The sequence below is a fragment of the Aspergillus karnatakaensis genome, assembly GCF_047715665.1.
Source record: "Aspergillus karnatakaensis strain CBS 102800 unplaced genomic scaffold BJY04scaffold_31, whole genome shotgun sequence".
Taxonomy (NCBI): Eukaryota; Fungi; Ascomycota; class Eurotiomycetes; order Eurotiales; family Aspergillaceae; genus Aspergillus; species Aspergillus karnatakaensis.
The window spans coordinates 22079-45685 of NW_027395743.1; the positions used below are offsets into that span (position 1 = coordinate 22079).

General features: G+C 52.0%; 12 protein-coding genes across 12 annotated transcripts; 6 read left to right on the forward strand and 6 right to left on the reverse strand.

Moving 5' to 3' along the window:
• Window positions 1–484: 484 nt before the first annotated feature.
• Window positions 485–2507, reverse strand: BJY04DRAFT_228573 (sugar porter family MFS transporter). Its single transcript, XM_073718874.1, has one exon. It carries the CDS (start codon window positions 2430–2432, stop codon window positions 858–860), a length of 1575 nt encoding a protein of 524 aa, XP_073570077.1. The 5' UTR covers window positions 2433–2507; the 3' UTR covers window positions 485–857.
• Window positions 2508–3010: 503 nt separating this feature from the next.
• BJY04DRAFT_191511 (thioesterase-like superfamily-domain-containing protein) lies at window positions 3011–3963 on the reverse strand. The gene has a single exon (XM_073711651.1). The coding sequence runs from the start codon at window positions 3830–3832 to the stop codon at window positions 3215–3217; it is 618 nt and encodes a 205-aa protein (XP_073570078.1). The 5' UTR covers window positions 3833–3963; the 3' UTR covers window positions 3011–3214.
• A 28-nt stretch (window positions 3964–3991) lies between these two features.
• Window positions 3992–4688, forward strand: BJY04DRAFT_191513 (uncharacterized protein). Its single transcript, XM_073711652.1, has 2 exons — window positions 3992–4203; window positions 4266–4688. Exons 1-2 carry the CDS (start codon window positions 4020–4022, stop codon window positions 4484–4486), a joined length of 405 nt encoding a protein of 134 aa, XP_073570079.1. The 5' UTR covers window positions 3992–4019; the 3' UTR covers window positions 4487–4688.
• A 659-nt stretch (window positions 4689–5347) lies between these two features.
• BJY04DRAFT_79701 (sugar porter family MFS transporter) lies at window positions 5348–7390 on the reverse strand. Its single transcript, XM_073721096.1, has 4 exons — window positions 6323–7390; window positions 5931–6276; window positions 5801–5877; window positions 5348–5756 (listed from the first exon to the last, which is right to left on the reverse strand). The coding sequence occupies exons 1-4, from the start codon at window positions 7340–7342 to the stop codon at window positions 5523–5525; spliced, it is 1677 nt and encodes a 558-aa protein (XP_073570080.1). The 5' UTR covers window positions 7343–7390; the 3' UTR covers window positions 5348–5522.
• Window positions 7391–7582: 192 nt separating this feature from the next.
• On the reverse strand, window positions 7583–8272 carry BJY04DRAFT_219267 (uncharacterized protein; the record flags this gene model as incomplete). Its single annotated transcript, XM_073716528.1, has 1 exon — window positions 7583–8272. One exon carries the CDS (start codon window positions 8270–8272, stop codon window positions 7583–7585), a length of 690 nt encoding a protein of 229 aa, XP_073570081.1.
• Window positions 8273–9494: 1222 nt separating this feature from the next.
• On the forward strand, window positions 9495–10507 carry BJY04DRAFT_191517 (hydrophobin family protein). The gene is made up of 3 exons (XM_073711653.1): window positions 9495–10045; window positions 10099–10160; window positions 10211–10507. Exons 1-3 carry the CDS (start codon window positions 9850–9852, stop codon window positions 10262–10264), a joined length of 312 nt encoding a protein of 103 aa, XP_073570082.1. The 5' UTR covers window positions 9495–9849; the 3' UTR covers window positions 10265–10507.
• A 25-nt stretch (window positions 10508–10532) lies between these two features.
• On the reverse strand, window positions 10533–10782 carry BJY04DRAFT_191518 (uncharacterized protein; the record flags this gene model as incomplete). The annotated part of the gene is made up of 1 exon (XM_073711654.1): window positions 10533–10782. Exon 1 carries the CDS (start codon window positions 10714–10716, stop codon window positions 10534–10536), a length of 183 nt encoding a protein of 60 aa, XP_073570083.1. The 5' UTR covers window positions 10717–10782.
• A 1372-nt stretch (window positions 10783–12154) lies between these two features.
• BJY04DRAFT_228584 (uncharacterized protein) lies at window positions 12155–13492 on the reverse strand (the record flags this gene model as incomplete). The annotated part of the gene is made up of 4 exons (XM_073718875.1): window positions 13360–13492; window positions 13169–13308; window positions 12693–13090; window positions 12155–12501 (listed from the first exon to the last, which is right to left on the reverse strand). Exons 1-4 carry the CDS (start codon window positions 13360–13362, stop codon window positions 12155–12157), a joined length of 888 nt encoding a protein of 295 aa, XP_073570084.1. The 5' UTR covers window positions 13363–13492.
• A 2593-nt stretch (window positions 13493–16085) lies between these two features.
• On the forward strand, window positions 16086–16505 carry BJY04DRAFT_219269 (uncharacterized protein; the record flags this gene model as incomplete). The annotated part of the gene is made up of 1 exon (XM_073716529.1): window positions 16086–16505. The coding sequence occupies one exon, from the start codon at window positions 16086–16088 to the stop codon at window positions 16503–16505; it is 420 nt and encodes a 139-aa protein (XP_073570085.1).
• Window positions 16506–16803: 298 nt separating this feature from the next.
• Window positions 16804–18336, forward strand: BJY04DRAFT_79729 (uncharacterized protein). Its single transcript, XM_073721097.1, has 3 exons — window positions 16804–17152; window positions 17202–17332; window positions 17416–18336. Exons 1-3 carry the CDS (start codon window positions 16861–16863, stop codon window positions 18175–18177), a joined length of 1185 nt encoding a protein of 394 aa, XP_073570086.1. The 5' UTR covers window positions 16804–16860; the 3' UTR covers window positions 18178–18336.
• Window positions 18337–18495: 159 nt separating this feature from the next.
• BJY04DRAFT_219271 (uncharacterized protein) lies at window positions 18496–19197 on the forward strand (the record flags this gene model as incomplete). Its single annotated transcript, XM_073716530.1, has 1 exon — window positions 18496–19197. The coding sequence occupies one exon, from the start codon at window positions 18496–18498 to the stop codon at window positions 19195–19197; it is 702 nt and encodes a 233-aa protein (XP_073570087.1).
• Window positions 19198–21379: 2182 nt separating this feature from the next.
• Window positions 21380–22985, forward strand: BJY04DRAFT_219272 (CFEM domain-containing protein; the record flags this gene model as incomplete). Its single annotated transcript, XM_073716531.1, has 8 exons — window positions 21380–21403; window positions 21466–21601; window positions 21666–21844; window positions 21921–21957; window positions 22014–22081; window positions 22151–22533; window positions 22601–22668; window positions 22732–22985. The coding sequence occupies 8 exons, from the start codon at window positions 21380–21382 to the stop codon at window positions 22983–22985; spliced, it is 1149 nt and encodes a 382-aa protein (XP_073570088.1).
• Window positions 22986–23607: the final 622 nt, after the last annotated feature.

The window sequence follows — 23607 nt, forward strand, 5'->3', positions numbered from 1 at the left end:
GACCCATCCAAGACTACATCCACATACTATCGGAGTATACGGAGTCCTCACGAAAACAATACCCTCAGCCCCATTGGCTCCGGAAATTTCCGCCATGAGTGACAGCGTCATCTAACTGACAGTATCGGAGCGATTCCCCAGCTTTTGCTAACTGCCGATGGTCGGCGGTTCGGGGAAACCCCTCCACTTCGTCTGTCCTCCCCACTGCCGACGGCCATGCCGAGGGTTTGATTGGGTCTGCGTTAGTACCTGTTGTCGAATGTTACTCTTACAAGAGAGTGCAAGATGGCTGTTGTGGTGCAGTCATCATGCAGTAAGACAGTAAGACTACATCGCATACAAGACTCCTATTGGAGTCAGCCCTGTCAATCCCCTACCGTACCATCTACATTAGCGAGGTAAGGCATATCCGGACAAACATAGTCCGGTACTTACATCGGAGGATTCATCTTATGGCTACCCCAACACCCGATATCCGGCACTATCGTCTTATTTTGGCACTTTTGACGTCAAACGGCCACGGTCAAGGAATCCAGACCAGCCCGTGTCTATGCGATTCGTTCTCACGGATCGTATTCACGGAAGAGAACACGGAGCACTCTCCTCCATCGGATACAACCTCATCCTGGGGTACTCGAATCGAGACCGAAGGAAGGAAACCACGGAAATGCAACCGGATAATGGATGGACATGAACGTGAACATGAACTCAATCATGGATATGCTATGCTATGCTCTGGTCTATCGACTCAACATGCTAAATCATCACATCACATCCTGCATGACATGCGTCTATACATCGCAACATCAAAACTCTCTATTCTATATACAAAATCTTTCTTTTCTGTTCTTTCTCACTCACGCATTCTCCTTCATCTCCACAGCCGTGCCATCCTTCTTCGTCATAGCCGCCAAGGTCGCCTCGGGAACCTCCCCCGGCGGCAAATGCCTCGCCATGCTCACAATCTCCCAGGGACTCGACGCATCGCGGAACACCTGGTTAATAAGCTCGAGGTTCCGGTTCATCGTCTCAGGATAGAAAAAGTACACGCCGATGGGGATGCAAGCACTCAACACCGTGTACATCACATAGTACCGATACCCGATCGTATCGAGCGCGACGGGGGTGACCATCACGACAACGAAGTTCCACAGCCAATGGTTTCCTGTTGAAATCGCGGACATAGCAACTCTCAACCGCGCGGGCGCAACTTCGGTTGTGTACAGGAAGTTTCCTCCGAGGAACCCGATCGGGTAGAAGAGGTTGAAGAGGAAGATAAACACCGCGGAGGCGATGGAGGCGCCCTTGTTATCCTCGCCCATTGAGGCGGTGATAGCCATAGCCATCATGCAGCAGGCCATTCCAGTGCCGGAGACCATAAAGCAGATTCGGCGGCCGAGACGGTCAATCGCGAAGAAGGAGATGAAGCAGCAGAGGAATTTCCAGGTCAGGGCACAAGAAGCCAGGATCTTGGAGAGCGACTCGGACATGCCGAGGTTCTGCTCGAAGATGGTGGATGCGTAGACGGAGATGAGATTGCCGCCGCACATCTGCTGGAAGAACTGTAGCATGACGCAGAGGGTGAAGCGGTAGAGGAGCTTCTCCTCGTCGTCCTTTTTGAAGATCTCCATGAGCGAGCCCTTGGAGTGGGCGGTCATTTCGAGGGAGGTGTGGATGCCGGCGATTTCGGCGCGGATTTCTTCGGGGGTTGCTTCGTCGCCCTTGAGGGCTGAGAGAGAGCGCTCGGCTTGCTCGATGCGGTTGATTTGGACGAGCCAGCGCGGGGATTCGGGGAAGAGGAAGACGGAGAGGAGGATCATGAGGGAGGGGAGGAGGGAGAGGGCTAGTGGCACGCGCCATTGCGTGTTGCTGGTTGGCACGCGGCTGAGGCCGAAGTCGATCCAGTTGCAGAGAGCGTAGCCGAGACACATGAACATGCCGTCGAGGATGACGTGCTGGCCGCGGTTCTTTGCGGAGGAGGATTCAGATTGCCAGACGGGGACGGCGACGCTGAACTGGCCGACGCCGAGGCCGAGGATGACTCGGCCGACGACGAACTGGGCCAGGCCGAAGGAGGCAACTTGCAGGACTTGTCCGATGATGGTGAAGATGGCACCGATGAAGATGGTCTTCCGTCGTCCGAACCGGTCAGACATGAATGTGGTGGAGAGGGCGCCGATGAGGGCACCGATTTGGAATGCCGCGATCACGGCGCCTTTGCTGGTGTTGTTGTGGTCCTTGAGTGCGCCGGAGGTGTGCACGGTGTCAATTTCAGGGAATGTGCCGACCCAGCTGTCGAGTGTTGCCAGGGGGCCGACGCCAGCTTGGTTGTAGCCGAAGACCACGAAGGCTGGGGCACCGATGAGCACGACCTGCATCAGGTGCAGGGCGCGGCCGGTGAGGCCGAAGATGGTGGTGACCCTGTCAGACATGTTGCGTATGTCAGGGAGAGGGAGAGGGAGTGTTGAGAGAGGGTGTGGTCTGAACAAGAGAACAGAAGAGAGAGGCGAGGGAGGAGGTTTTATAGCAGAAACACACCCCGTGGAGATTTCAGTGTGCCCTCATTTTCACCTTCCCCCTCCATCCCCCCCTCACGGACCCCATCCGTGTGTCTCCACACACGCCGGTGAGACTGAGGGGGTTTGGGGTGAGGATGGATTGTGTGATTTCTCAGCAGATTCTGCGGCATCGTCTGTGGTCTGTCCTGGAGAAGCAGGTTGAACCAGTGTGACTGCGCCGGTCGAGGGTAGGTATGGGTCGGGGTGTCCATGGTTCCAGTGACGCTGCTTGCCCCGACCCACCGCAGTTTCTTTCTCCGGTCAGCAGACTGGTCTGATTCATGCAGTGGCTTTTAGCCGTGTTCCTTCGTAGTGCTTGCGTAGTGCTTCGTAGTGCTTATCGACGTAATGCCGACTGGTCGGGATCTCTGCATCCCGTGCCGATGCCGTATACTATTGTAGACTTATTCTGTTCTACAGCTACAATTCAACAGTTTACAGTCTTTGAACATCTCATGTACGACAGACGCCGGCAGATCTTCGGCGACAGAAATTTCCGAGTGTCAAAAATCTAACGGTGTCTCGTGGGAGTGGGAATACAGTGGGCTCTCTCGGTCAACGTCCGCACCCGTGAGACGGACAACCCTCACGGATCGGCATTGCTCAGCACGCCCAGCTCCCGACTCAAGGCTTGTCTGCCCTCTGCCCCTGTGAAACTAAAGCTTTTCGATGCTTGGCTGCTGCCGCCCAAACCTCCGAGCCACGTCCACTGCCAGCATCGTCTGCGAGCTCAGGACGATCACCTCGCCGTCCTGATCGAGCGTCACAAACTGCACATCCGCCCGTCCCCCACGCAACGACATGTTCGTAACGCGAGTATAAAGCCATTCCACGCCCGCCGGGGGCAGTCTCGTTTTTAAATCAATCGTCATGGTGAGCGTGCTCCACCGGAAGACCTCTTCACCGCGAAGCCCCTCCACGGACCTATCCCGAACCCGGCCTTCCTTCTCCAACCGGCTCAGCTCCAGCGCGCCCATTCGGTCGGTGGCAATAGGGAAAATATCCATCAGGTAGACGACCGCCTCATTGGTGAATCGGCCGACTTTCCCCCCCGGGCTGAACCGCAGCCATTGGTCCGCCAGCCGGACCCTCCGCTCCTCAACCGTGGCCAGGTGCTGGGGGCCGGCGTTGTATATCTCCAGCTGCTGCAGCGCCTTCGCCCACGCTGGGAACGATAACACCTCCCACTCCCCGTCCCGGGAATTCCTCGCCAATGCGGGGAAATCAATTGAGCCATCATCCTTCGAGCCTGGCGGTGGCAGCGGGTGTAGCATCCAGGGCCCGGTCGCGCTGGGACCAGACTCGGCTTCGGGCGGACTCGCGTTGATGTATGCGGCTTGTTTCACTTCCAGCTTATCCTGGTTCTCCAGGAGGAATGGCAATGTTACATCCGGTTTCGCAGTCCCAGTCGCAGCGCGGTACTTGTCCGCAAGCTGCAGCAGCGATACATGAACGGTGCTTATGCGCCCGCCGAGTTTAACATCCTGCACCCTTAGCAGCGCCGGCCCGACGCTCGCGCGGTTGAGGAAGGTAATCTGGAGCGTTGTCGGCTCGGGCGCGCTCTTGAATCGGGAACCATGGGCGTGCTTGAAATGCACCGCGGTCGCTCGGTACAGGACAGCTGCAGTGTATCCTCCCAACGGCACTACCCACGTCAGTGACAGTCATTCTCGCTCCGGGGCACCCCGATATCTCCGCAAAACCTACCAGGCCCCAGACAGAACTCCGGACGGAGAGTGACCGAGTACGTGTCGCTCGATTCTTCTATCGGGGTGACTCGGATCGCATCCTCGAATAGCGCTCCGTGCGGCTGCACAGGCTCCATCGTCTTGACTCGGCTTGTTCAGCGGCGCGTCTTGGTATTGCTTCGTGGAGCTTCAATCTGGTTGTCTTGTGACGTACGTACGTACTTTGCTGACTGGCACTGACTCGAGTTCGACGCAAGTAGATGAATTGGCTCCGCTTGAATTAGGGTAAACGAAATTTACGAGGTACGAACGAGCGAGCAAGTGACAGCGATATCGAAGCGAAGCGAACAGCGAGATCGCAATCGCAATCTTATACGAGAGGAAATCCTTGCACTGGACGTTGCGCGTTGCACGGCAGAACCTGGCTTAATATCTCTTTGCGCGCGGGCCTAAGGCGTCCTGTTTTTTTACTTGCGAGCGAATCGGCGTAATCCAAGAGTTCTGGCTTGTCAGCTGGAGCTCGGTGCCGCAGCGTGTGCAACCTACACAAGAATAACAGCCAAGAAGCTTGCGAGTCTGACGCGTACTGTGTTGTTGGAATCTGGACACTGGTCAGGGGAAATAGCCTAACCTACTACCAAGGTAACTGGGCGGGCGGCGGATCCTTCGTGCTTGGCCTGCGGTAAAAGGCTATTCGGGTGTTGATTGGAGTGGCGATTGCGTTAGGTACTTTACTTGATGATCGGTCATCGGTTGGAAATCTTGACAGTTGCTCAATGGGGGTTTTCGTTGCGCTTGATCAGGGTTGATGAGGGGATTGCATGCATCTTGGCTGGCAAGCATCGAGTGATCCAGGAGTCACGGATTATCAAGCAGCTTGCTGGACCCCCTTCTCTGGAGGTAAGTCAATGGTCGATACCTGATTGAGAAAGAGTAGAGATTACAGTTGTATAAGAAATGAGTGGATGCGTAGTGAGAGGATACTATCAAGGAATGCGATTTGGAGTTTCCTGAGCGTCCTGTGAAGATGAAGATAGAAAGCGTGACAGAGTCTCCGCAAGTATAAAGCCAAGGCTTGAGACAGGATCTTAGCAACAACTGCTACCAATATATAGTTGAAGGCCTGTGATAGAAGCGAAAGCTACATCATAGTAGTTAAGGAATAGACAATATCCGTTGCGTACTGCAAAAGCACACAATCAGGGTAATAAGGGATGTCATTGACTCGTTATATATATTCCGTCTACCGAGTAATGAATAGTAAACCTATCAACCACTAAGCAACACCCCGCCCCGGCTCATCCATAAGCTCATTCTCAATCGTCTGCCTGCGCGCCCTCTCCGCACTCGTCGAATTATCCTTAAACACGGCATCCATCTGCTCGAGCGTCTTCCCGCTGGTCTCAGGAACACAGAAGAACGACCAGATAAAGGCGAGAACACAGAAGACTGCAAAGAACACGTATGCGCCGTACCCGGTGTCTTGGATGAGGGGGGGTGTGATGAGGCCCTAATTCGTTAGAATGGTTTGTAGTAAAGAGGAAGGGGACTTACAATGATGAAGTTGAAGAACCAGCTTCCACAGGTCGCGAGGGCGACGCCCTTTGCGCGGAGGAAGGAGGGGAAGACCTCTGCAACCGTTAGTTCTGTATATATTTCAGTTATTTGAAGGGATAATGCTCACCAGCAGGCAGAGCCCAACCGACAGATCCCCAGGTCGCTCCGAATGCGAGCATGTACAGGAACAGGAACGCAACGCTGACCCAGCCCTGAGGTCGGTGCGCGGGCCAGTTATCCGAGTATGTTCCCACCAGCGCGGCGATGATGATGTGCGAGATACCCATGATGGCTGCACCCCAGAGAAGGAGAGGGCGGCGACCCAGAGCGTCCATGGTCCAGACACTGGTCACAACGCCGACGAGTTGCGTGACGTTGATGATGCCGGCCATCAGCAGCTGCATGTCGTAGTCCAGGCCCATGGTCTCGAAAAGCGTGGGCGCGTAGTAGATGAGCGCGTTGATGCCGACGAACTAACCGGTTAGCTTTGCTTGCAATGGAGACAGTACACACACACACCTGCTGGAAGAACATAACCAGCACACCAACTTGCGTCCGTCGCCAGCAACCACTCTTGAAGCAATCCGCCCACCCGGCCAACTCCCTCCTCACCGTCATCGCAGCTCCGGGGCCCTGTATCTTCGGATGCTTCTCCGCATTCAACTCCTGATGAAAGCGAACCTCAATCCTTATATCCAACAGCTCCTGCTGAATTCGATGGTCCGTCTCCGGCAGCCGCCGCAACTTGCTCAAGCTCTGTAACGCCTCATCATCCCTTCCCTTCGACGCAAGCCACCTCGGCGAGAACGGAAGGACAACTACACCAGCAAGCAGGATAAAGCCAGGCACCATCTGCAGCAAAAACGGCAGTCGCCACGCCCACTCCCCGGCCATGAACCGCGTCCCGTACGTCGTCCAATACGCAATCACAATCCCCAACACGATACAGAATTCTTCCAGCACCAGCAGCGCACCCCGACACTCTGGCGGACTGATCTCGGAGATATACAGCGGCGCAACCATGGAGAGCATACCAATCCCAATCCCCCCAATCGTCCGCCCAACAGTAAGCATAGCATAATCCACAGCAGCAGTCTGCAAAATCGACCCGATCGTAAAGATAATCACCGCAACAACAATCGAGTACCGGCGCGAGATCTTATCAGCAAGCCAGCCCTGGTTCAGCGCGCCAACAAAGGCACCCAGCTCCAGCATAGCCGTCATAAGACCCTTCCAGAAGCCAGACCCCGGGTGCCCGTCGGCGACCTCAACGAAGCGGTCGAGGAATTGCTCCATGACGAGCGTTACGGAAATGACGCCCTGGTCGTACCCGAAGGTGAGCCCGCCCAGGGTGGAGCAGGCGGCGCAGAGGAGGACGAAGGGGTTTGCCATGACGCCCTTGAGGCCCGGTGGACCGTAGGGTTCGCGGTCGCGGGAGTGTTCGGCATGGTCGATGTCGGCTTTTATGGAGGATTGGCTGTCGCGGATGGATTCTTGGTGGTGGATCTGGCTGTCGTCGACTTGGACGTTGTCAGCCATGATGGAGATGGTTAAAGAAGATGGAGAGAAGAGGAGGGGAAATGAGAGCAGCCTGGACTGGGAATCAAAGCGACAACATGAGGGGGAAGTAAGGAGGTTTTATGGTCTCGGGGGATGGCCGAGGTCACAGCATGGCAGGCTCATTCTAGCCATAATTGACCATGATAAACCGGTCAAAGGCCGATGTGCAGGTTGGAGTGTCCTCGTTCTGAATCTGGGGATACCCCGGGTTGCATCCAGTCAACCAACGAGAGACACTGGAAGAGTGGGCTCCTTGCGGCATTTGAGGATATACAGGCTGCCTGATTGGTTGAGATGGAGAGGCGCATGCTTTAACTCAGCACTAAACCCTGTTTGTCGGGCGTGAGCAGCGCAGCGCAGCGCAGCATGTTCGAGAAGACTCTTGAGTCTGAGAATGACAGCGTTGTTGTCATAATAGACATGTTTCACAAAGTATAGACCAAGAGCAGTATACGCGCGACTGCGACTTACAATAGTCCTACCCATGCAATCCCCAGAAACCGCAGCGCCACAGACAAATCCCACCGCCGCTCGCGTGCCACCCCCACGGGGAAGCAACCTCGTCCAGATCTCCCCTCCATTTCCCTGATCGGGTGAATCGCTCAACGGATTCCAGTTTCCGACCCCGACGTCATCGCCTCCGCAAAAGCGATGCATCAGCTGCATAATCCCCCCCTGATTCGTACGTGCCGACGCCGCCGGGCTGTAATTGCCCTTTTGATCTTTTGAACGCTTGCCGGCGCGGTTGTACACTCTCGACCTGGCCCCGGGCTCCCAACCTGCACGAATGTTTCCGGTGGCTTGATGGACGGAGTACCCCGGACTGACTATGTTTGTCTGAGGCCGGCGCTGGTAGGAGATGGTATCATCGCTGGTTGATAAGAGACGTTGAGGAATCGTCGGCGCCATTTAGTTGTACAGATTGACTCGACACAGGCCTGGCGTTCAAGGTTAGGCGTGCTTTTCTTATAACTTGCGACTGCCTCGGCGCCAGCTCCATGCCGATGGCCATATTACCTTAGAGATAACCTATTGTAGTTAGTTTGTGGCCTGCAATATAAACGCACCGCACCGTATGTGTTATACTTGGCTATAATCCAGGAGAGTTACCGCCTAGTACTTAGACTGTAGCATGCCCTGCCGCTTGCCTTCTAATCTACGTGACTCAGAGGCTGACTGATCCTAAAGGTGTAAGTAGATGGAAAGACCTGTCTGTACCTTTTCTTGATATCTTGCTAATCTTGCTATCTCTTGGTTTAAAGCCTGTTTTCTCTTCCTCTTGCCTAGATAAGCCAAACAATTTTAGCTCCCTGTATTCTTGTGGTGGAAGTATCAAGTAGGTAGGGATAACAGTGAGTACTAAGTATTGGTTTACACTTAAGCTAGATCTTCGACTAAATATAAAGGAATATTTGACTATTTAATACGTTTCATACCCCTTAGCTTATTGCCCGAGCTCCCTGGAGATTATAGCTGGAATTTAATTAGCATATACTAGTCAAGACTTGTTAAGTAATAAGGCTATGATAAAATTATAGTATAAAAGTCTTACAGGCTTTACTGATCTTTGGTATCCTGCGTTAATTAAACATCTTTACTCAAAGAGGATCGAGCAATTTACTACTACGACCTATATATAAAGTAACTTGCTCTAATAGCGCGCCGTTGGGTGCTGCAGAATCGCCAGTTCTTATTATGAAAGTCGCACGCTTCTTACAGGAGACCCTCGTGTATAGAGAACTGGAAAAGACAGATCTTGGCTAGCAACTGGGTAGTAGTAAAGCTATCATGACAGGATCTTAGTGCCACCCCAACCCTATTTACAAAAGAAATTTGAGACTGTAGACCTATCTTGATGCCCCGTGCAGAGACCTGAACCCAGGAAAACGGTTGTAGGGTCATTCCTCTTAATTTATTTAAGGAATGGTGGTTGTGCTGCACCTCACAAAAAAGGGGTTACAGGTGTGCTGATTGTTTCGACGACTGTACCGGTATGGTGTTGGGCAACCTGAGGCAGACGAACGAGGTTCTGCCGAAGCAGACCGCTTGCATAATTTGGACTAGCGGACTGGCCAGATATTTGCGACCTCAGAATGTTGCCACTTGCTCTTATTCCTTCTCTAGCTTCAATATCGTCAATCGTAGCTACCAAATGGAGATCTTTTCCTTTGCCTGAGCCATCGTGATACTGATCTCAGAAACATTACATTCTCTATGCTTATTTTAGGGAATCATAGCATGAAGAAGTCTGCAACAGAGAAATCGCAAACAGTACTGATATTTCCGCATGCAGCTAGATACTAATATTCTGCTTTCAGGAAGATGCTGATATTTCCGGTTTCAGCTAGATACAGTAACTCCAGGTCTAGATTCCTCCTATAAAAACACTACATATGCCCGCCGGCTATAGTTCCATACTCACGTCCTTTTGATCCATTTTATTCGCAACTCCATCTGAGAATCAACATCACGGCTCGGTCTGCATTATGCATTTAGGAGCCAGTATACTAGCCTATCTAGCTATGGCCAGTAATGTGCTAGCGAAAATACCGGCTTCAGAATGTTCCGAACAACTTCTATGCTGTCAATCATTGCAACACCCATCAGGCCCTGCTGCGACTACCGTGCTTGGATTACTAGGTATAGTTCTTGGACCTACAGGGCAGTTAGCTGGCCTGACTTGTATGTATTTAATAATCTATTATTAAACCGGGGGTACTTATTATTATTTACAGGTGATCGAATTGCTCCAGTTGGAGGAATGTGTAGTGCAGAGCCAGTGTGTTGTTTGAATAATGTGAGTACCTACCAAGAGAGTGTATTGAGTAGTCTAATACTTTCGCCTAGAACTTTAACGGACTTATTGCCCTGAACTGTGAGGCTGTTGATCTCAGCGCCTGAGCGTTGGATAGGTGACTGGTTATCAATGTTGTCAGCTGAAGCAAGTCTTGAGTCCGCAGGCCATAACAGCTTTGTGAGCCTCCAATATAAGAGCCCTTATACAAAAAATCAGCAGTAATGTTGATTTTTTTTTTTTTTTTCGGCTTCACTATCGTCAATCCTTCTTTCTAGGGATTGAAGGTAAAGTAGCACGGGTGCTTAACCTGAGAAGTTAAAAAGCCCTGGTAAATATAGATATACGACAGTTGAAATTTAAATATGGTTACTTACTAACCAGCATAAGGCTTCAGTACGGCTGAGCAGACAGGAAACCCTGTTCTCCTTACCCTGTGGTTGTATGTGATATAACCCTTCCACATGCAGTCTATGAGGACACGCTTCGTAATTGAGTATATCCCAGGTGCGAAGGAGCCCTGACCTAGTAGCAAAGATTCCAACAGGTCCCTGCTCATGATGCTGATAGGTGGTGTTGTAATCTCTAATTATCATCCAGGTCCCGTTCACGCAGCCCTGATACGCCGCCGCTAGTCACTGCGTCGAAAAGCAAGCTGGACACCGACGATGTCTCCCACGGAACAGAATACCTACACAAAGCGCACCATCCGGAGCGCCAATTTAGGCAAGAGTCAGAAGCCAAAGCCTCGGATGTACTGGGTCAATAGGCAGGATGGGGGCAATTGGAGTGGCTAAAGGGCGATAATTACCGGTAACTAATAAACATTTGTCCGCAGCAATGGCTCCAGAGCCTTTAAGGGTGCCCATATGACAGACTTGAGGTTTGTGACTGGCGTTATGGTGAGGGAGGTCTCTGCTTAATGGAGCTATGCTACGCTACGTTATCGCTCACCCCATATTCGATTCTGTTGTCCACCGGGTATGCATTCTCGCTCCCGTGGGCCCCGATAACGGAGTAGCCGTCTACTCCTCTGACAGATCTACTAATTAGTGCATGCATATAGCAGGGCTAAATGATGAGCCGCGGATCGAGCCGGGTTGTTTCGTTGTATGCGGTTGATGCAAGGTGATATCGGTTCTATATCGAGATTATGACGAGGAGACTGCCATAGCCGTGGCTCGTTGTAGTGCAGGGTTTACCACTGGCCATGTGATTGGATGTTGAGTGAGTCAGCCAGGATCCCGAATCGATCATACAATCGACGACACAGTAGAACGCCGTGCCAGTGTTGACGAGATCGGCGCCAAGAACACGGGGAAACCCCCAGCCTTATTACTAGTAAGTACCAGTTTGGATCTGCTCCGGCACCACCCCTTTCTCCGCTGAGCGCGGGAGCTGACCTTGATAGCCGTCCAGTTCAACGGTACGAGCATACCCCGTATTAGTACGAGATACCCAAGTGAAGTCCGTCAATGTCCACGGCGGGGCTGCGGTGTTTCGTATTTCGTGTCTGATAGACACATAGGAGGTTCTCACGCTCTGATGAGAAAGAATATAATAGGTGAGCGGCCGAAACCTGATCGCTGCCTGTGGCTGTGGTTGCGAGCCTTGGGGCAACGTAGGCTACACGTCACCCTTGCTTGCTTAGGACATTCGGTACCCCCTGAGAAGTAGAAGGGCGAGCTTGTACTGCACAGAATTCAAGACGAGGATGGTACTTACGATGTACGTCATACTAGTTAGAGGAATTGCCACGATAAAAGTAAACATTGAATCTCCCAAGCATGTTCCGGATGAGGTTGAGAAACAGTTACACATGCTGAAGAGCAACATTAGATGAAAAGGAAACCCATAACAGATAGCAATTGTCAAGCCCGACGAACGACCGCCATCGACTCCACTTGATGTTTATTCATTAACCTGAGTATAGCCCGTGCTTCAACCACATACGTTGTGGCAAATACCCCTCATAGCAGGCCCGTAAAGTAGCGCCCCTACCTATAATCAAGGCGCTCAAGAGGATCACGCCCCATAGCAACTCGATTTGCATTAATGAATTTCCTAAGCTCTTCCAGTGCGTGATCGTCCGCGGAATTCTTCGTCTCAAGGTCTACCGGGTTGTCTGGCTCGGGAAGCATATCGCATAGATGTGCGTTTGGACCGGTAGCCGGATAGCCGCACGACTTGATGTAAAAGTCTATAAGGTGCGGTAATTGGCACAGCTGCGTGAGGACCGATTGCCAGGTGCCAGAATGCAATTGCATCAAAGTTAGTTTAATATATTCGAGGTGGCCTTTGCATTGGTCAACAAGCGCGCGGAAGTGGTCGAACGTGATGAGGACTCATTCGAGGCATAAAGAGGTGAGGCGGAGCGCTGGGCTGAAGTGAATGTTGTAAAAAGGGAGAACGTCTTGACTGCTGATTTGGAGGGCTGCTAGATTCGGCGCCAGCTCTACTAATCTAAGGAGATGGGCCGCGTGCAACGCGTTCGGCAGTGCGGCGTGCTCAGGGAGCACGCAAGTTATCCAGTACCGCTGTCCGAGCTCTTGAGAAACGCAGCAACATGCAGAGCCAGGTACCTCAAGCGGCGCAGGATATCCTCCATGGGAATATGTAGTGGAGTAGGATTGCTGGGGAAGAAGTGCCGAAAGTCATGAGTTAAGGGGAAGAAGAGCTCAAGCCCTTCCAAATGAGGTAGAACCACGTATCGCAGGGCAGTGGTGATTGTTTCAATAGCTGTCTCCTCTTGTAAGCGTGTCAAGGAGCTGCATGAAGCTCTGAATCTTAGAATTCGTAGATCGGACAGGTGAGCAAGGCAAGGCGATAACAACCCGGCAAGATCCTCTACTTGGCCGAGTGATGGGCCGTCATAGAGGCCAAATGAGTCGGGTCCAATTTTCAGATAGCGAACATGCGTGGCGTATTCACTTCTTCAGACTTCAACAAGTTTCTGTAGGGGGCTTCGACGGCGCCTTAAGGTGTCAACCGGGGCTAAAATGTGTTTGAACAGATGGCGCGACGCGGCCGCACAGAAATCCCGGCTCACCAAGCGTAAGCTCATGAGTTCTGGTTTAGCATGTAGCTCATAGGGGAAGATATCGCGTAAGGCGTAATTCTTTTCAACAGGTGCTGCTACGTAATCGACAACCTCGGGATCGAGTTAGCACACAGCCGGGTGTTGCGCATGGAGGGGTCATACCATGTCGCGGGTGCCATCTTAAGGGGACTACCGCTGGGTTCAGTGAGAGGATTGATGAAGGAAGCTTTTCTGATGGTTGTTCGTCGCTTGCACCAATGGATTCCTAGTCGGTTGCAAACCTCACTCAACGCAAACCATCACTTGAATGACAATGAGAGTTGGCCATGATATTTAACTCAAGCCGAGCCGAGTCGCGGAGCAGCTGATGTTTGTTTGTGTCTGCAGCCTTGCCGCTGTATTCACCGACCAGAGGTTTGCAATAGCCGCCCGAAAGAGGGACAGCGTTGATGGTGGCATCGCTCACCCCTCATTGATTATGAGACAGTGATTGGTGGAACTCAGGCTCGTCCATGAAATATGGTGGTAGATGAATAATCTGGTAAAGCGAGGGGTCGAAGGTTCCTTCTTTCTAGGTAATAGGTAGTAGGGTCAGTACTTACTCATGCAAGTGTGACACTACATAACAAACAATGGCTACATCATGACTGACTTCAACGGACCGTGTTCAGTACGGGCGGATTGAAATGGCTCCATATGGAAGTTCGCTAAGAGTTGGCAGGGGGGATGAGAATAGGTGGGTGACTTGTCTGAATCTCAGACTCTCTATCGTGGATGTCTATCTTCAAATCAAGCTTGGTGGCAATCAGAAGGATCAAAAGTTCGTAATAATGAACTTGAATCTCTTTCTGTCTTGATAATAGCTCCAAGGTGTAGTAGCTGGGTGTATATACCCCCGTAGCTGGGTTCTAGATTAGATGATCTTCCTTCCTCACAGGTATCAATTTCCATCCCATCGTTGTGTTTAGTATATCCCATAATGTAAAAAGGCGAATTTATACCATCAGTTTGTGCGGCATGACCAATCCAATGGTTCAAATGGACCCTGTGCGCGCCGCATAGCCTAGCTAAATACCTAACCGAGGTGCGCCTGGCACGCCATGTCTCAGTATGCGGCTAATCTAACGCACCCGTGGAAGGGTTCCCTTGACTTTCCCTCTCTCCCCCTCCGTTTTGCTCTTTTTTATGTTATCTGCTAGACATAGCTATCTCTACCACCTAATATTTTACTTCAAGTTGTCCAAGTCCAGCACCAACAGTTCCAATCAACTATCGTGATGACACAATTATCCAAATGCAGGAAACCTCCCAAGTTGACCCCGTCGTATGTCCATCTCACCACGTTTGCATTACCATCACTGACCAGACGAGCGATGAAGCGGACTCATTGAGTCCACTACCCGCAGCCACCCTATTCCAAACGCAACCGGGACACTTGCGCTCTACACACAGCAATCTTACTCGCGTCACGCACCAGCTGCTCAAAGCCAACGCGCAATATACGTTGTTGACCTTGATACATCACAGTCGTGGCCGATTTCTAACACTGCTACTGTGTACTCTCCAAAGTGGCTCGCCGGCCAGAGCGATCACTTAATCTGGTTGGAGCAGCTCCCATGTGGGCATACTCGCTTTATGATCGCGGATGCACGGCTGCAAGGGCCTGCGTACGTTGCTGGAGAGCTTCCAGGGCAAGTGTGGGATCTGCGCACGGCGGGTGTGGCCGTCGAGGAGGATGCGGGTCTTTATGATCGCCTTTCGCTTGCGGTGGTTGGGAAGGCCAACCCGGATGGAACGCTGCATAGTCCAGCTGATGATTTTTACACATACGAGAGACGTCGTTTGGTTTGGATGTCTTGTACGTCCGCCCGGATTCCCGAATGGTCGATACTCTCTTCTGAGGGTCATAAACCTGATGACATACTACAATCTGGGTCCGGAGGTATCGATGCAAGTATCGCCACGGAATGGGAACGACGAAGAGGGCATTATTTCTCAAGATTGGTGCATGACTTCAAGTTTGATTACGTTTGTCGCCAAAGACTCAAACCTACCCGGACCAGGCCACACAGCCTCTGTTTGCTACATCTGCCATATCTTTGACTGGACTGGATTCATTCCACACGATTACCACGCGATCGCGCATCGCGGACTGGGAGGGGCAATCACATCCCCAATTGCTGATCGGAAAGGTGCGGTGGCCTTGTCTCAGAAACGTGATGGCTATGCTGCTGATAAGAACCGGATTATCTGGATTGATGATCCCGATGGCCGGCGGTATCGGGAGATTTTCGCTTCGCCTAATGGGAAAGGGGGATGGGACCTAAGTCCCTCAAGTATCTCCTTTGCAGGTGATGGGACGCTGCTTGTTCTCGTGGAGGCAAAGGGCCAGCGTGCGCTATACCAGCTGAATCCCATCCCCTACCCACACGAACCGACTCCTGCAGATCTGAAACGGGTGGAACAAACGGTTTACTCAAAGTGAAGCTCTGTTGTCGACGTCTCACCCCTTGGTGAGAAAGAGTCCTCCCAAATCCTCATTACCTACGACAGCTTCATCCACGGGAACAGATCAATGCTCATGGCTCTTCCATCCAGCGGCGGCCGCAGCACACGAAATATCTTCATCGATGACCTCCGATCCGGCCTATCCAACGACCAGATCGAGCAGATCTGGTTCACTGGCGCCAACAAGCGCCGTGTCCATGGGTGGGTGATCAAGCCGTCGTACTTCACCCCAGAGACCAAATAACCGCTTCTTTATTGCATCCACGGCACCATTCACGGGAGCTGGCCTAGCACCTGGCAGGGTATAGCTTCCTTGTCGCTCTCTACTAATGTTACTCCTCATCAGCTTCATCACGTTCCTTCTATACTTACCCCGTCAGATGTCCTACACAATAACCCTCACAACCCTCAAAGACTCCCCCGACACCCTCACCCTGGTCGAAAAAACCTGCTGGCACTACGGCGGCGGCGCAACCTGGACCGAGCACGACGGCCACCAAATCCTCACCATGGGCAGCAGCGGCACATCAGGCATGCTACGCTTCCATTCCTCCTCCGGCGAGCTCTTCAGCGTCGTTCTCGGCGTCTACAATTACAAGCCTTGGTGTAATGCCCTGGTGGATTTAGAGCCGTCCGAGGCGGCGGTGAAGCTGCATGCGGAGTATTATGCTGGAGGGAGGTTCTCGAGAGAGATTCCGTCGGAGGTGCAGAAGGTTAGTAAGGGGTGGAAGCATGTGAGGGTTTTCTTTGATGGTGTGGATGGGGGGCATGAGATTCGGGCTGTTGTGCAGCATTTCTAGAGAAGAAGATCCGAAGCAAAGTGCAATGATAAGTGAGGATTAGGTATTACACTCTGCGCAGGGTGATTGATATTGGTATACAGCATTCCACATCCTACAACTAGTGGTGTGGCTGAGCTATAAACCGTAACGCAAACCACGGTAGAACAAGATCTGGACCGCGGTCGATCCACCGCACTCATAATGAGTCATTTTGAGTGCAAGGCTGAGCAAAGCTTCTGTGGAGACCAAGCTAACCTCACCCGGTCTCCGCCTGAACAACTCAATGGTATTTAAAGTGCTTAGCAGGTGGCAGGTCTTGATATCAACATCAACAGCACTCTATTCTATACATCTGCATTTTTCAAGATACTCAATGGCTTCAGAATCCCACGCCATCGTCTTCGGTGCAGCCGGTCTGCTCGGGTGGGCGACGTTGAACCAGCTTCTCTCGGGCTATCCATCAGAAAAGCCCTTTTCGCGAGTAACGTCAGCTCTAAATCGGTCTGTGTCAGAGGAGGATCTTTGTTTACCGTCTGGTCCGGATCGACCTTCTCTTGAGATTGTCTCGGGGGTGAATCTGCTACAAGGGACTGGTGAGGATTTGGCGAGACAGCTGAGGGAGAAGATCAAGGACGTAGAAACAATAACACACGTCTTCTATTTCGGTACGTGTTCATCAGACAATGGCAGCAGCTGAAACTAACAAGACTGAAGTATTCGCCCCCTTCGACACAGACCACATCCAAGAATGCAATCAGAACTGCGCCATCATGCAGCGCGTCGCAGACGCTATGAATATCGTCGCCCCGAGGCTGCAGTCCTTCGTCTACCCCGGCGGATCAAGAGTATGCACTCACCTTCACACTCACCTTCACTTCCGTTTCCACTTCCACTTCCACTTTTATTGCAGCAACGCTAACAAACACAGGGCTACGGCATCTACATCCCAAACGGCACCTTCAAACCCCCCCTCACCGAATCCATGGCCGATACTCTCCCGCCCGACTACGCAAAGACAGTCGCATACCCCTGGTTCCGCCAGGTCCTGACAGCCGCCAGCAAAGACCGCGAATGGACCTGGAGCGAGGTGTGTCCGGACGCCGTGGTTGGGTTTTCGCCGAATGGCTCGGGGTACTCGCTTGCGCTGCACTGGGCGCAGTATCTCTCGCTGTTTGCGTTTAACAACAAAAATCAAATTGAGAAAGAGGGAGTTGTTGAGGTGCCATTCCCTGGAAACGAGGCGGGATACCGCTCGCTTTACACGCCTGTTTCTGGATCGATCCTCGGAAGGATTAGTATCCATGCGGCGTTGCATGGAGAGGAATGTGGAGGGAAGGTTATCAATATGATGGACAACGACAAGCCGGTTAGTGCGAGTGATTTATGGCCCGGGATTGCGGCGTGGTTTGGGTTGAAGGGGGTTGGGCCTTCGGATAATGGGGGCCTCAAGCCGAGTGAGTATATCGACAAGTATCGCCATCTGTTTGCAGAGAATGGGAAGCCGAAGGGGTTGACGTGTGGTGTTGGTGTTGGGAATAAGCAGCTGGATTCTGTTGGGTGGTGGCTTGGGTTTGACCGGCAGTTTAGCCCGAAGAGGTTGAGGGGTGTTGGGTTTACGGAGCAGCGGGATCCTCTTGAAGGGTGGACTGAGGCCTTTGAGCGGTTTCGAGGCGCTGGGATTATTTTTTGAGCTGTTTGAACTTTGTCGAATTCTGGGCAACGGTGGTAGCCTGGTTCGCTACCGGAGTTAGGTAGACATAGCGGATGCCTGGCCACACAAAAGATACCCACATTCTCATCGCCAACCATATAAACTGCAGTTCCTCTTCTCTAGCTCATCCCCTTTACCATACTCTCCTCGCTTGAGGCTCAACTAGAGTGCAAAAGGCTTAGTTGAGCCCCATCACCCAGGGTCTGCGAAAAATAAAACCACCCCAAGGTCCAGGTCCAACTACTGATCGATCAAGTCCAAGTTCAACACCTCAACACAAACGACACAACAGCCAAAATGGCGCTCTCTCTCTACACCCTCCTCGCAGTCCCCCTCCTCACTTCATGGACCCTCCTCGCCCTCCTCTTCACAGCCCTCAACGTCCTAAACACCGACGCCAGCTATCTGTCCCTAATCACCTCCACCTCGCTCTTCACCTTCCTCATCTGCCGCCTCCTCCTCGTCTGCCAACCAAGCCTGAATAACAACTCCCTCGCCCACACCCTCACAACAGCCTACCGATCCTCCGCCCGCAACGCAGCTATCTTCCTCCTCCTCGCTCTCTCTTGGCTCCACGACCTCCTCTACAAGACCCTCGGTTTATTCTTCATCACTATCTTCGGCGGTGGTCTCGCGACGGCGATCTACAATGATGCCTTCCATGAGGTGAATGAGCATGGCGAACCAGTTGCACCGGTTCAAAGAGAAGCAGAGTTGGATATTGAGCCGAATGCGCTCGCCGCGATCGATGAATTCAGGGATAAAACGGGCGCGAATCCGCTGGCGATCGTTAAGATGATCCCCCCGAAGTTGTTGGTTTATTTGGTTGTAATCGTGTGGGTTAGTTTTGCGAGCTTGGGAGTTTATATTCTGCGACTGGCATTCAGGGCTGCGAGGGGGGTTTTTGGGGCGAAGCCCGGGGAGATTTCGAGGGTTGGAACTGAAGAGAAGAAGAAGGAGAAGGAGAAGCAGAGGTCAGAGGAGGTTGTTGTTAACTAGAGAGGTAGCTTGCTTGTAGGTGCTGGGTTCACGTACGCTAGCGTAATGAAATGTCTACCTACTCACGCCTTGACCCCTGAACTCTATACCGGGACCCTGCCAGCGCAAGATATATTCCCTTTTGACTACCGACCCCAACGCCGAGAGTGCTTCTCTGACTCTCTCGATGCCGCTGTGCCTTGTTAATAGTGCCGATCGCCCGGTCAACATGTCGGCGCCGCTCAATGGTTTGAGCTTATAGATACTTTCTTTCTCTGGGCTTGTCCAACTCAACACCCGGCGGGCGTTTGCGACATCACCCCAGATAGCAATCCCCCGCGGTATCTTGTCACACGACTATTTCCCTGTTAAGCAAGACTGCGACGCTGGTGCGACAAACCGAGATTACAGGTCCGGATCACGTTGAGACCCGGGATCGATCTCCGGGAACACTGAAACAGCGATCTAGATCTCGGGGAGCGCTGGCCCTAGTGCTTACGATCGCATTGAGCCAATAGTTAGATGTCTCTTCATCTCTAAGAGAGTAGTGCATTTTAGATGACTTCCGGCTCCTGGTATGGTTGGCATGGAGCATCAACGCGGATACTGTAATTGTCGCGTTGTGGTAAGCATTACCCAAGCTCTCTCGCACCGGGCACTCCGGATTAGACTTACGAGATAGTCTCAACCGCACAGCGCAAGGACCGCGAATCCGCCGTTGAGGCGAAAGTTCGAGAGTTCAAGGCAACTGCAAAGCCACGTTCAGGCTTTGCGCAGCGGAGCAGAGGTCCCTGCTTGAAAGTCTTCCCTGCAGTAAACATATCATTGTCCCTGCTCCAGTCTCCCGCCAATCCCGGATAGCAGTACAAAGCAACTCCAATGTGATACAGTTAGAGTCCTCCGAACCAAACAATGGACTGCACGTCGCTATAAGAAACCGTCAGCAATTAGCATCAAGAACAGAGAATAACCCAGTCAAGTTCCACCTCGTCCCCGCCGCTGTAATCTGAACGCAACAAAAGTCAAAATCAAAAATAGAGAGGCAACCAATATGCAGGAGACTAGTAAGGGCACGGCACAGCAAGACCGAAATTTAGCCTGAAACACGAGCCCAAAAGCTTAAGCTCCAGTTCTTTAGCTTTGGCGCGGACTCGACTTTCCTCGCGGTAGTTGAGCGGGCGGCGTTAGGGGTTGCAAGGGATCTGCAGTTGCTGTTTGTTAGCAAGTTCAACGGCGTCTCAAAAGCAAAAGAAGTCACGGTCCAGTGTCCACCAGCCCTGAAGTAGTTCAGCAAAAATCTCGACGTCCTCATGAGACTCCAAGCGGGGGATCTGTTGTCTCGCTATTATTCATCACCTAATTCCTTCGCAAGGCTGCAGGATTGGCCCCCGAACCTTAACCTGAGTGGCCTGATGCGCGCTTTTTCTCGACTCCAAAGCATCAGAGTATTCCTTCAGCAGAATCCAGATGCACTCTGGACCTGGAAACCGAAGTAATACTGACCGGCCACTCCGGCCAATTCCACGAGTCGGCTTCACGCGTTATGCAAGGGCAAATCGGAGGGGCGCCTGGTGTAGAGCTCCAGTAAATAGGGTTTGCTTAGTGCCGGCCAAGAGGAAAATGCTCCGATTCATGATTCGTGATTCGCGACTGGAAGAAAAGGAGCTGGCTGCAGCCTGCAGCCCTTAGCCTGGGAGACTGGAGTATCGTGGGAATAATAGAATTAGAAGGTGGCTCCGGGGTAAAGACCGGGATTGTATCAGCCTGCGACAATTCACGATCGTGTAGTTACCCAATCATACGGGGTAAGCACAGGTGAGATAGCAGTAATCATGAATCAGAATCAAAATCAACGACGATCCAATCCAATCCAACAATCGCGGGTCTGCCTTTGCCATGCCTTTCAGTCAGATTCTCCGAGTCCAATCTCATTGTTATAAAGTTTCGTAGCCCAAACCTACAGCCTTGAAACCGATCAGCAAACCTTCCTCTCGCGACTTTCCTCCCCCTTTCCCAGCACGGAATAAGGTCGAGTGGGGACCAACAGATTGGCTAACTTATCGATCGTGGAGACGCCGCCGGAGTTCTAATATTAATAGACGGTCATGGCTTGGGGCGTTGTTTTTGTTTCTTTCTTCCTTCTTTGACTGTTGATCATATCTGGAGTGCTCCATGAGGCGGCTATCCCACCTTTCTCTTCCTCATGGATGATCTTCCTGCTTGCGCTGTATGTTTTTGATCCTATTTACCTCTCTAACAAGACTAACTGATGAATACTAATGCGCACAGCTGACATGCCTCCTCCAAGCTGCCAACGCATCCTCCTGCGCCCTCACTGATCCCGCATGTCTCTGCTCGGACAGCACAGTGAATACGCCGCTAGAGGCATGCATATACACCGCATGCACGATAAAAGAAGCCTTGAGTCAGTTCATCCATTTCATACTCTGACAATCCCTCGCAATCCCTCGCTAACTAAACCCGAACAGCAACGAAACGACTCTCCGAGCTGCAATGTGGCGTCACGCCCCACGCGTCGACGGATCTGTACGTCATTCTAAGCACGGTGTTCCTGGTCCTCGCGATTATATGCGTGCTGCTGAGGGTCGCGGGACGGGTTATTGTCACGCATGTTGGGCTTGATGACGGGGCTGTTGGGTTGGCTTTGGTAAGAATACTCGGGTCGTTTGCGACGCGCAATGCCATGTGGAAATATGTATGGAGTACTGATGGGATTGAAATAGTGCATCGCGATCGCAATAGGCGCTATTGCATTTCCGAGTAAGTGCTTCCAATCGCATCAAGCAAACACAAACCACTGACAACGCAACGGACAGTCCGAGACGGCGGACTAGGGAAAGACATCTGGCATGTCCCCTTCGACGACATAACGAAAACCGTCTACGTATGTTTATGCTGAGCCCCCCTCGAGGTCTCCCATAACTCCCACCACGCGACTGACGTCTGAGCATAGCTCTTCGCAATAGCAACAATCCTCTACCCGCCCTGCATCGCGCTAATCAAAATCTCCATGCTCCTCCTCTACCTCCGTCTCTTCCCGGGGTACTACATCCGACTCGCAACATTAACAACACTAGCAATCACATCCTGCTGGGGGATTATATACACGCTCATGGGCGTGTTCCAGTGTAAGCCGCGCGAGTACATGTGGGAGCGGTGGGACGGGGAGCATAAGGGGCAGTGTCTGGATCAGCATGCGATATTGATGTCGCATGCGATTATCAATATTGTGCTTGATGTGGTGGTTATTGCGTTGCCGTTGCCGACGTTGTTAAGACTGAATTTGTCGTTGACGAAGAAGGTGGGCGTTTGTATGATGTTTGTTATTGGGCTTGTGTGAGTTGTCTCTTTATCCATATCTGGTCAGGAGGGGAGGGGATTGGACGGGGCTGATCATGGACAGTGTGACGGTTATAAGTATTCTCCGCCTGACGACGTCAATGGGGTTTCTCACTTCATCTAACCCGACAAGTACGTATTTTCCCAATAGGCAGTGCCAAAACTACCGAACCAACTAACCTGCTTTGTCCACAGGAGACTTCATCCCCGTCAGCATCTGGTCGTTCCTCGAAATCGACCTCGGGATTATCTGCGCGTGCCTCCCCGAAATCCGCGCCTTGATCCAGTATCTCTTCCCGTCGTCGAAAACGCAGGATTCGCCGGAGCCCTCGCATACTCGGATCGCGAGCCATACGACCCCAAAGTCTTTCAGGTTGAGTCTCAGTTTGAGCACGAGGGGGAGGTCCCGTGGGCGAACGGGGGATTTCGTCTCGTTGCAGGATGTGTGATTGCAAGTGAAGATGATGTACACGGCCGAAACTAAGCTGGAATAATGACAACGGCCTGGAATGGAGATTTATACTATGGCGTTAAGGTATGGCGTTGCAGGCTTTGTACATATCCGTGCTGGGGTGTAGAATGGGGTGAATGACAATCAGCCCTGATGGCAAACGATGATTATAGCATCGCCTCTGCAACCCTCGGGTGCCGAGTTTGGCGCAGTCACGTACACGGGACCTGTATTCTGTATCATGTAGGACAACTTCCTACAGTTGATCCCCTGTACAACGCGCTTTGCAGAACAGCAGCTTCTCTGTTGTTACAGCAGTATGAGTGATTGAGACTAATCGCCGGCAAGGTGTCAGTACTTACTGATCCATGCCCATTGGCCGAATGACTGGAAACCCGGATTTTTCATAGGTTTCCGCTAAGTAATCCTGAACATATGGCGTTCTCGCTAGGTCTCCCGCGAGGATGATGCCCTGGACTTTCCCCTCAGCTTCTTGAAGGTGACTATCAATCAAACGGGTAATCCTTCTCAGAGATCCACAAAAACAGTGCCGAATCTTGATGCTGAGAATCTGTTAGGTGTGACCGCGCAACGGAGTCTCAGGCAGCTTACTCCGCAAA

Excerpts from the sequence above, each read along its gene's own strand:
- BJY04DRAFT_228573 (XM_073718874.1), bottom strand. The coding sequence starts at position 2,432 with ATGTCTGACAGGGTCACCACCATCTTCGGCCTCACCGGCCGCGCCCTG.
- BJY04DRAFT_191511 (XM_073711651.1), bottom strand. The coding sequence starts at position 3,832 with ATGCTACACCCGCTGCCACCGCCAGGCTCGAAGGATGATGGCTCAATT.
- BJY04DRAFT_191513 (XM_073711652.1), top strand. The coding sequence starts at position 4,020 with ATGCGCCCGCCGAGTTTAACATCCTGCACCCTTAGCAGCGCCGGCCCG. Across the intron at positions 4,204-4,265 it reads AGTGTATCCTCCCAACGGCA|CAGGCCCCAGACAGAACTCC; the intron begins CTACCCACGTCA and ends CGCAAAACCTAC.
- BJY04DRAFT_79701 (XM_073721096.1), bottom strand. The coding sequence starts at position 7,342 with ATGGCTGACAACGTCCAAGTCGACGACAGCCAGATCCACCACCAAGAA. Across the intron at positions 5,878-5,930 it reads CGGTTGGGCTCTGCCTGCTG|AGGTCTTCCCCTCCTTCCTC; the intron begins GTGAGCATTATC and ends TAACGGTTGCAG. Across the intron at positions 5,757-5,800 it reads GGTTCTTCAACTTCATCATT|GGCCTCATCACACCCCCCCT; the intron begins GTAAGTCCCCTT and ends CTAACGAATTAG.
- BJY04DRAFT_191517 (XM_073711653.1), top strand. The coding sequence starts at position 9,850 with ATGCATTTAGGAGCCAGTATACTAGCCTATCTAGCTATGGCCAGTAAT. Across the intron at positions 10,046-10,098 it reads GCAGTTAGCTGGCCTGACTT|GTGATCGAATTGCTCCAGTT; the intron begins GTATGTATTTAA and ends TATTATTTACAG. Across the intron at positions 10,161-10,210 it reads CAGTGTGTTGTTTGAATAAT|AACTTTAACGGACTTATTGC; the intron begins GTGAGTACCTAC and ends ACTTTCGCCTAG.
- BJY04DRAFT_79729 (XM_073721097.1), top strand. The coding sequence starts at position 16,861 with ATGGCTTCAGAATCCCACGCCATCGTCTTCGGTGCAGCCGGTCTGCTC. Across the intron at positions 17,153-17,201 it reads AACACACGTCTTCTATTTCG|TATTCGCCCCCTTCGACACA; the intron begins GTACGTGTTCAT and ends ACAAGACTGAAG. Across the intron at positions 17,333-17,415 it reads TCTACCCCGGCGGATCAAGA|GGCTACGGCATCTACATCCC; the intron begins GTATGCACTCAC and ends TAACAAACACAG.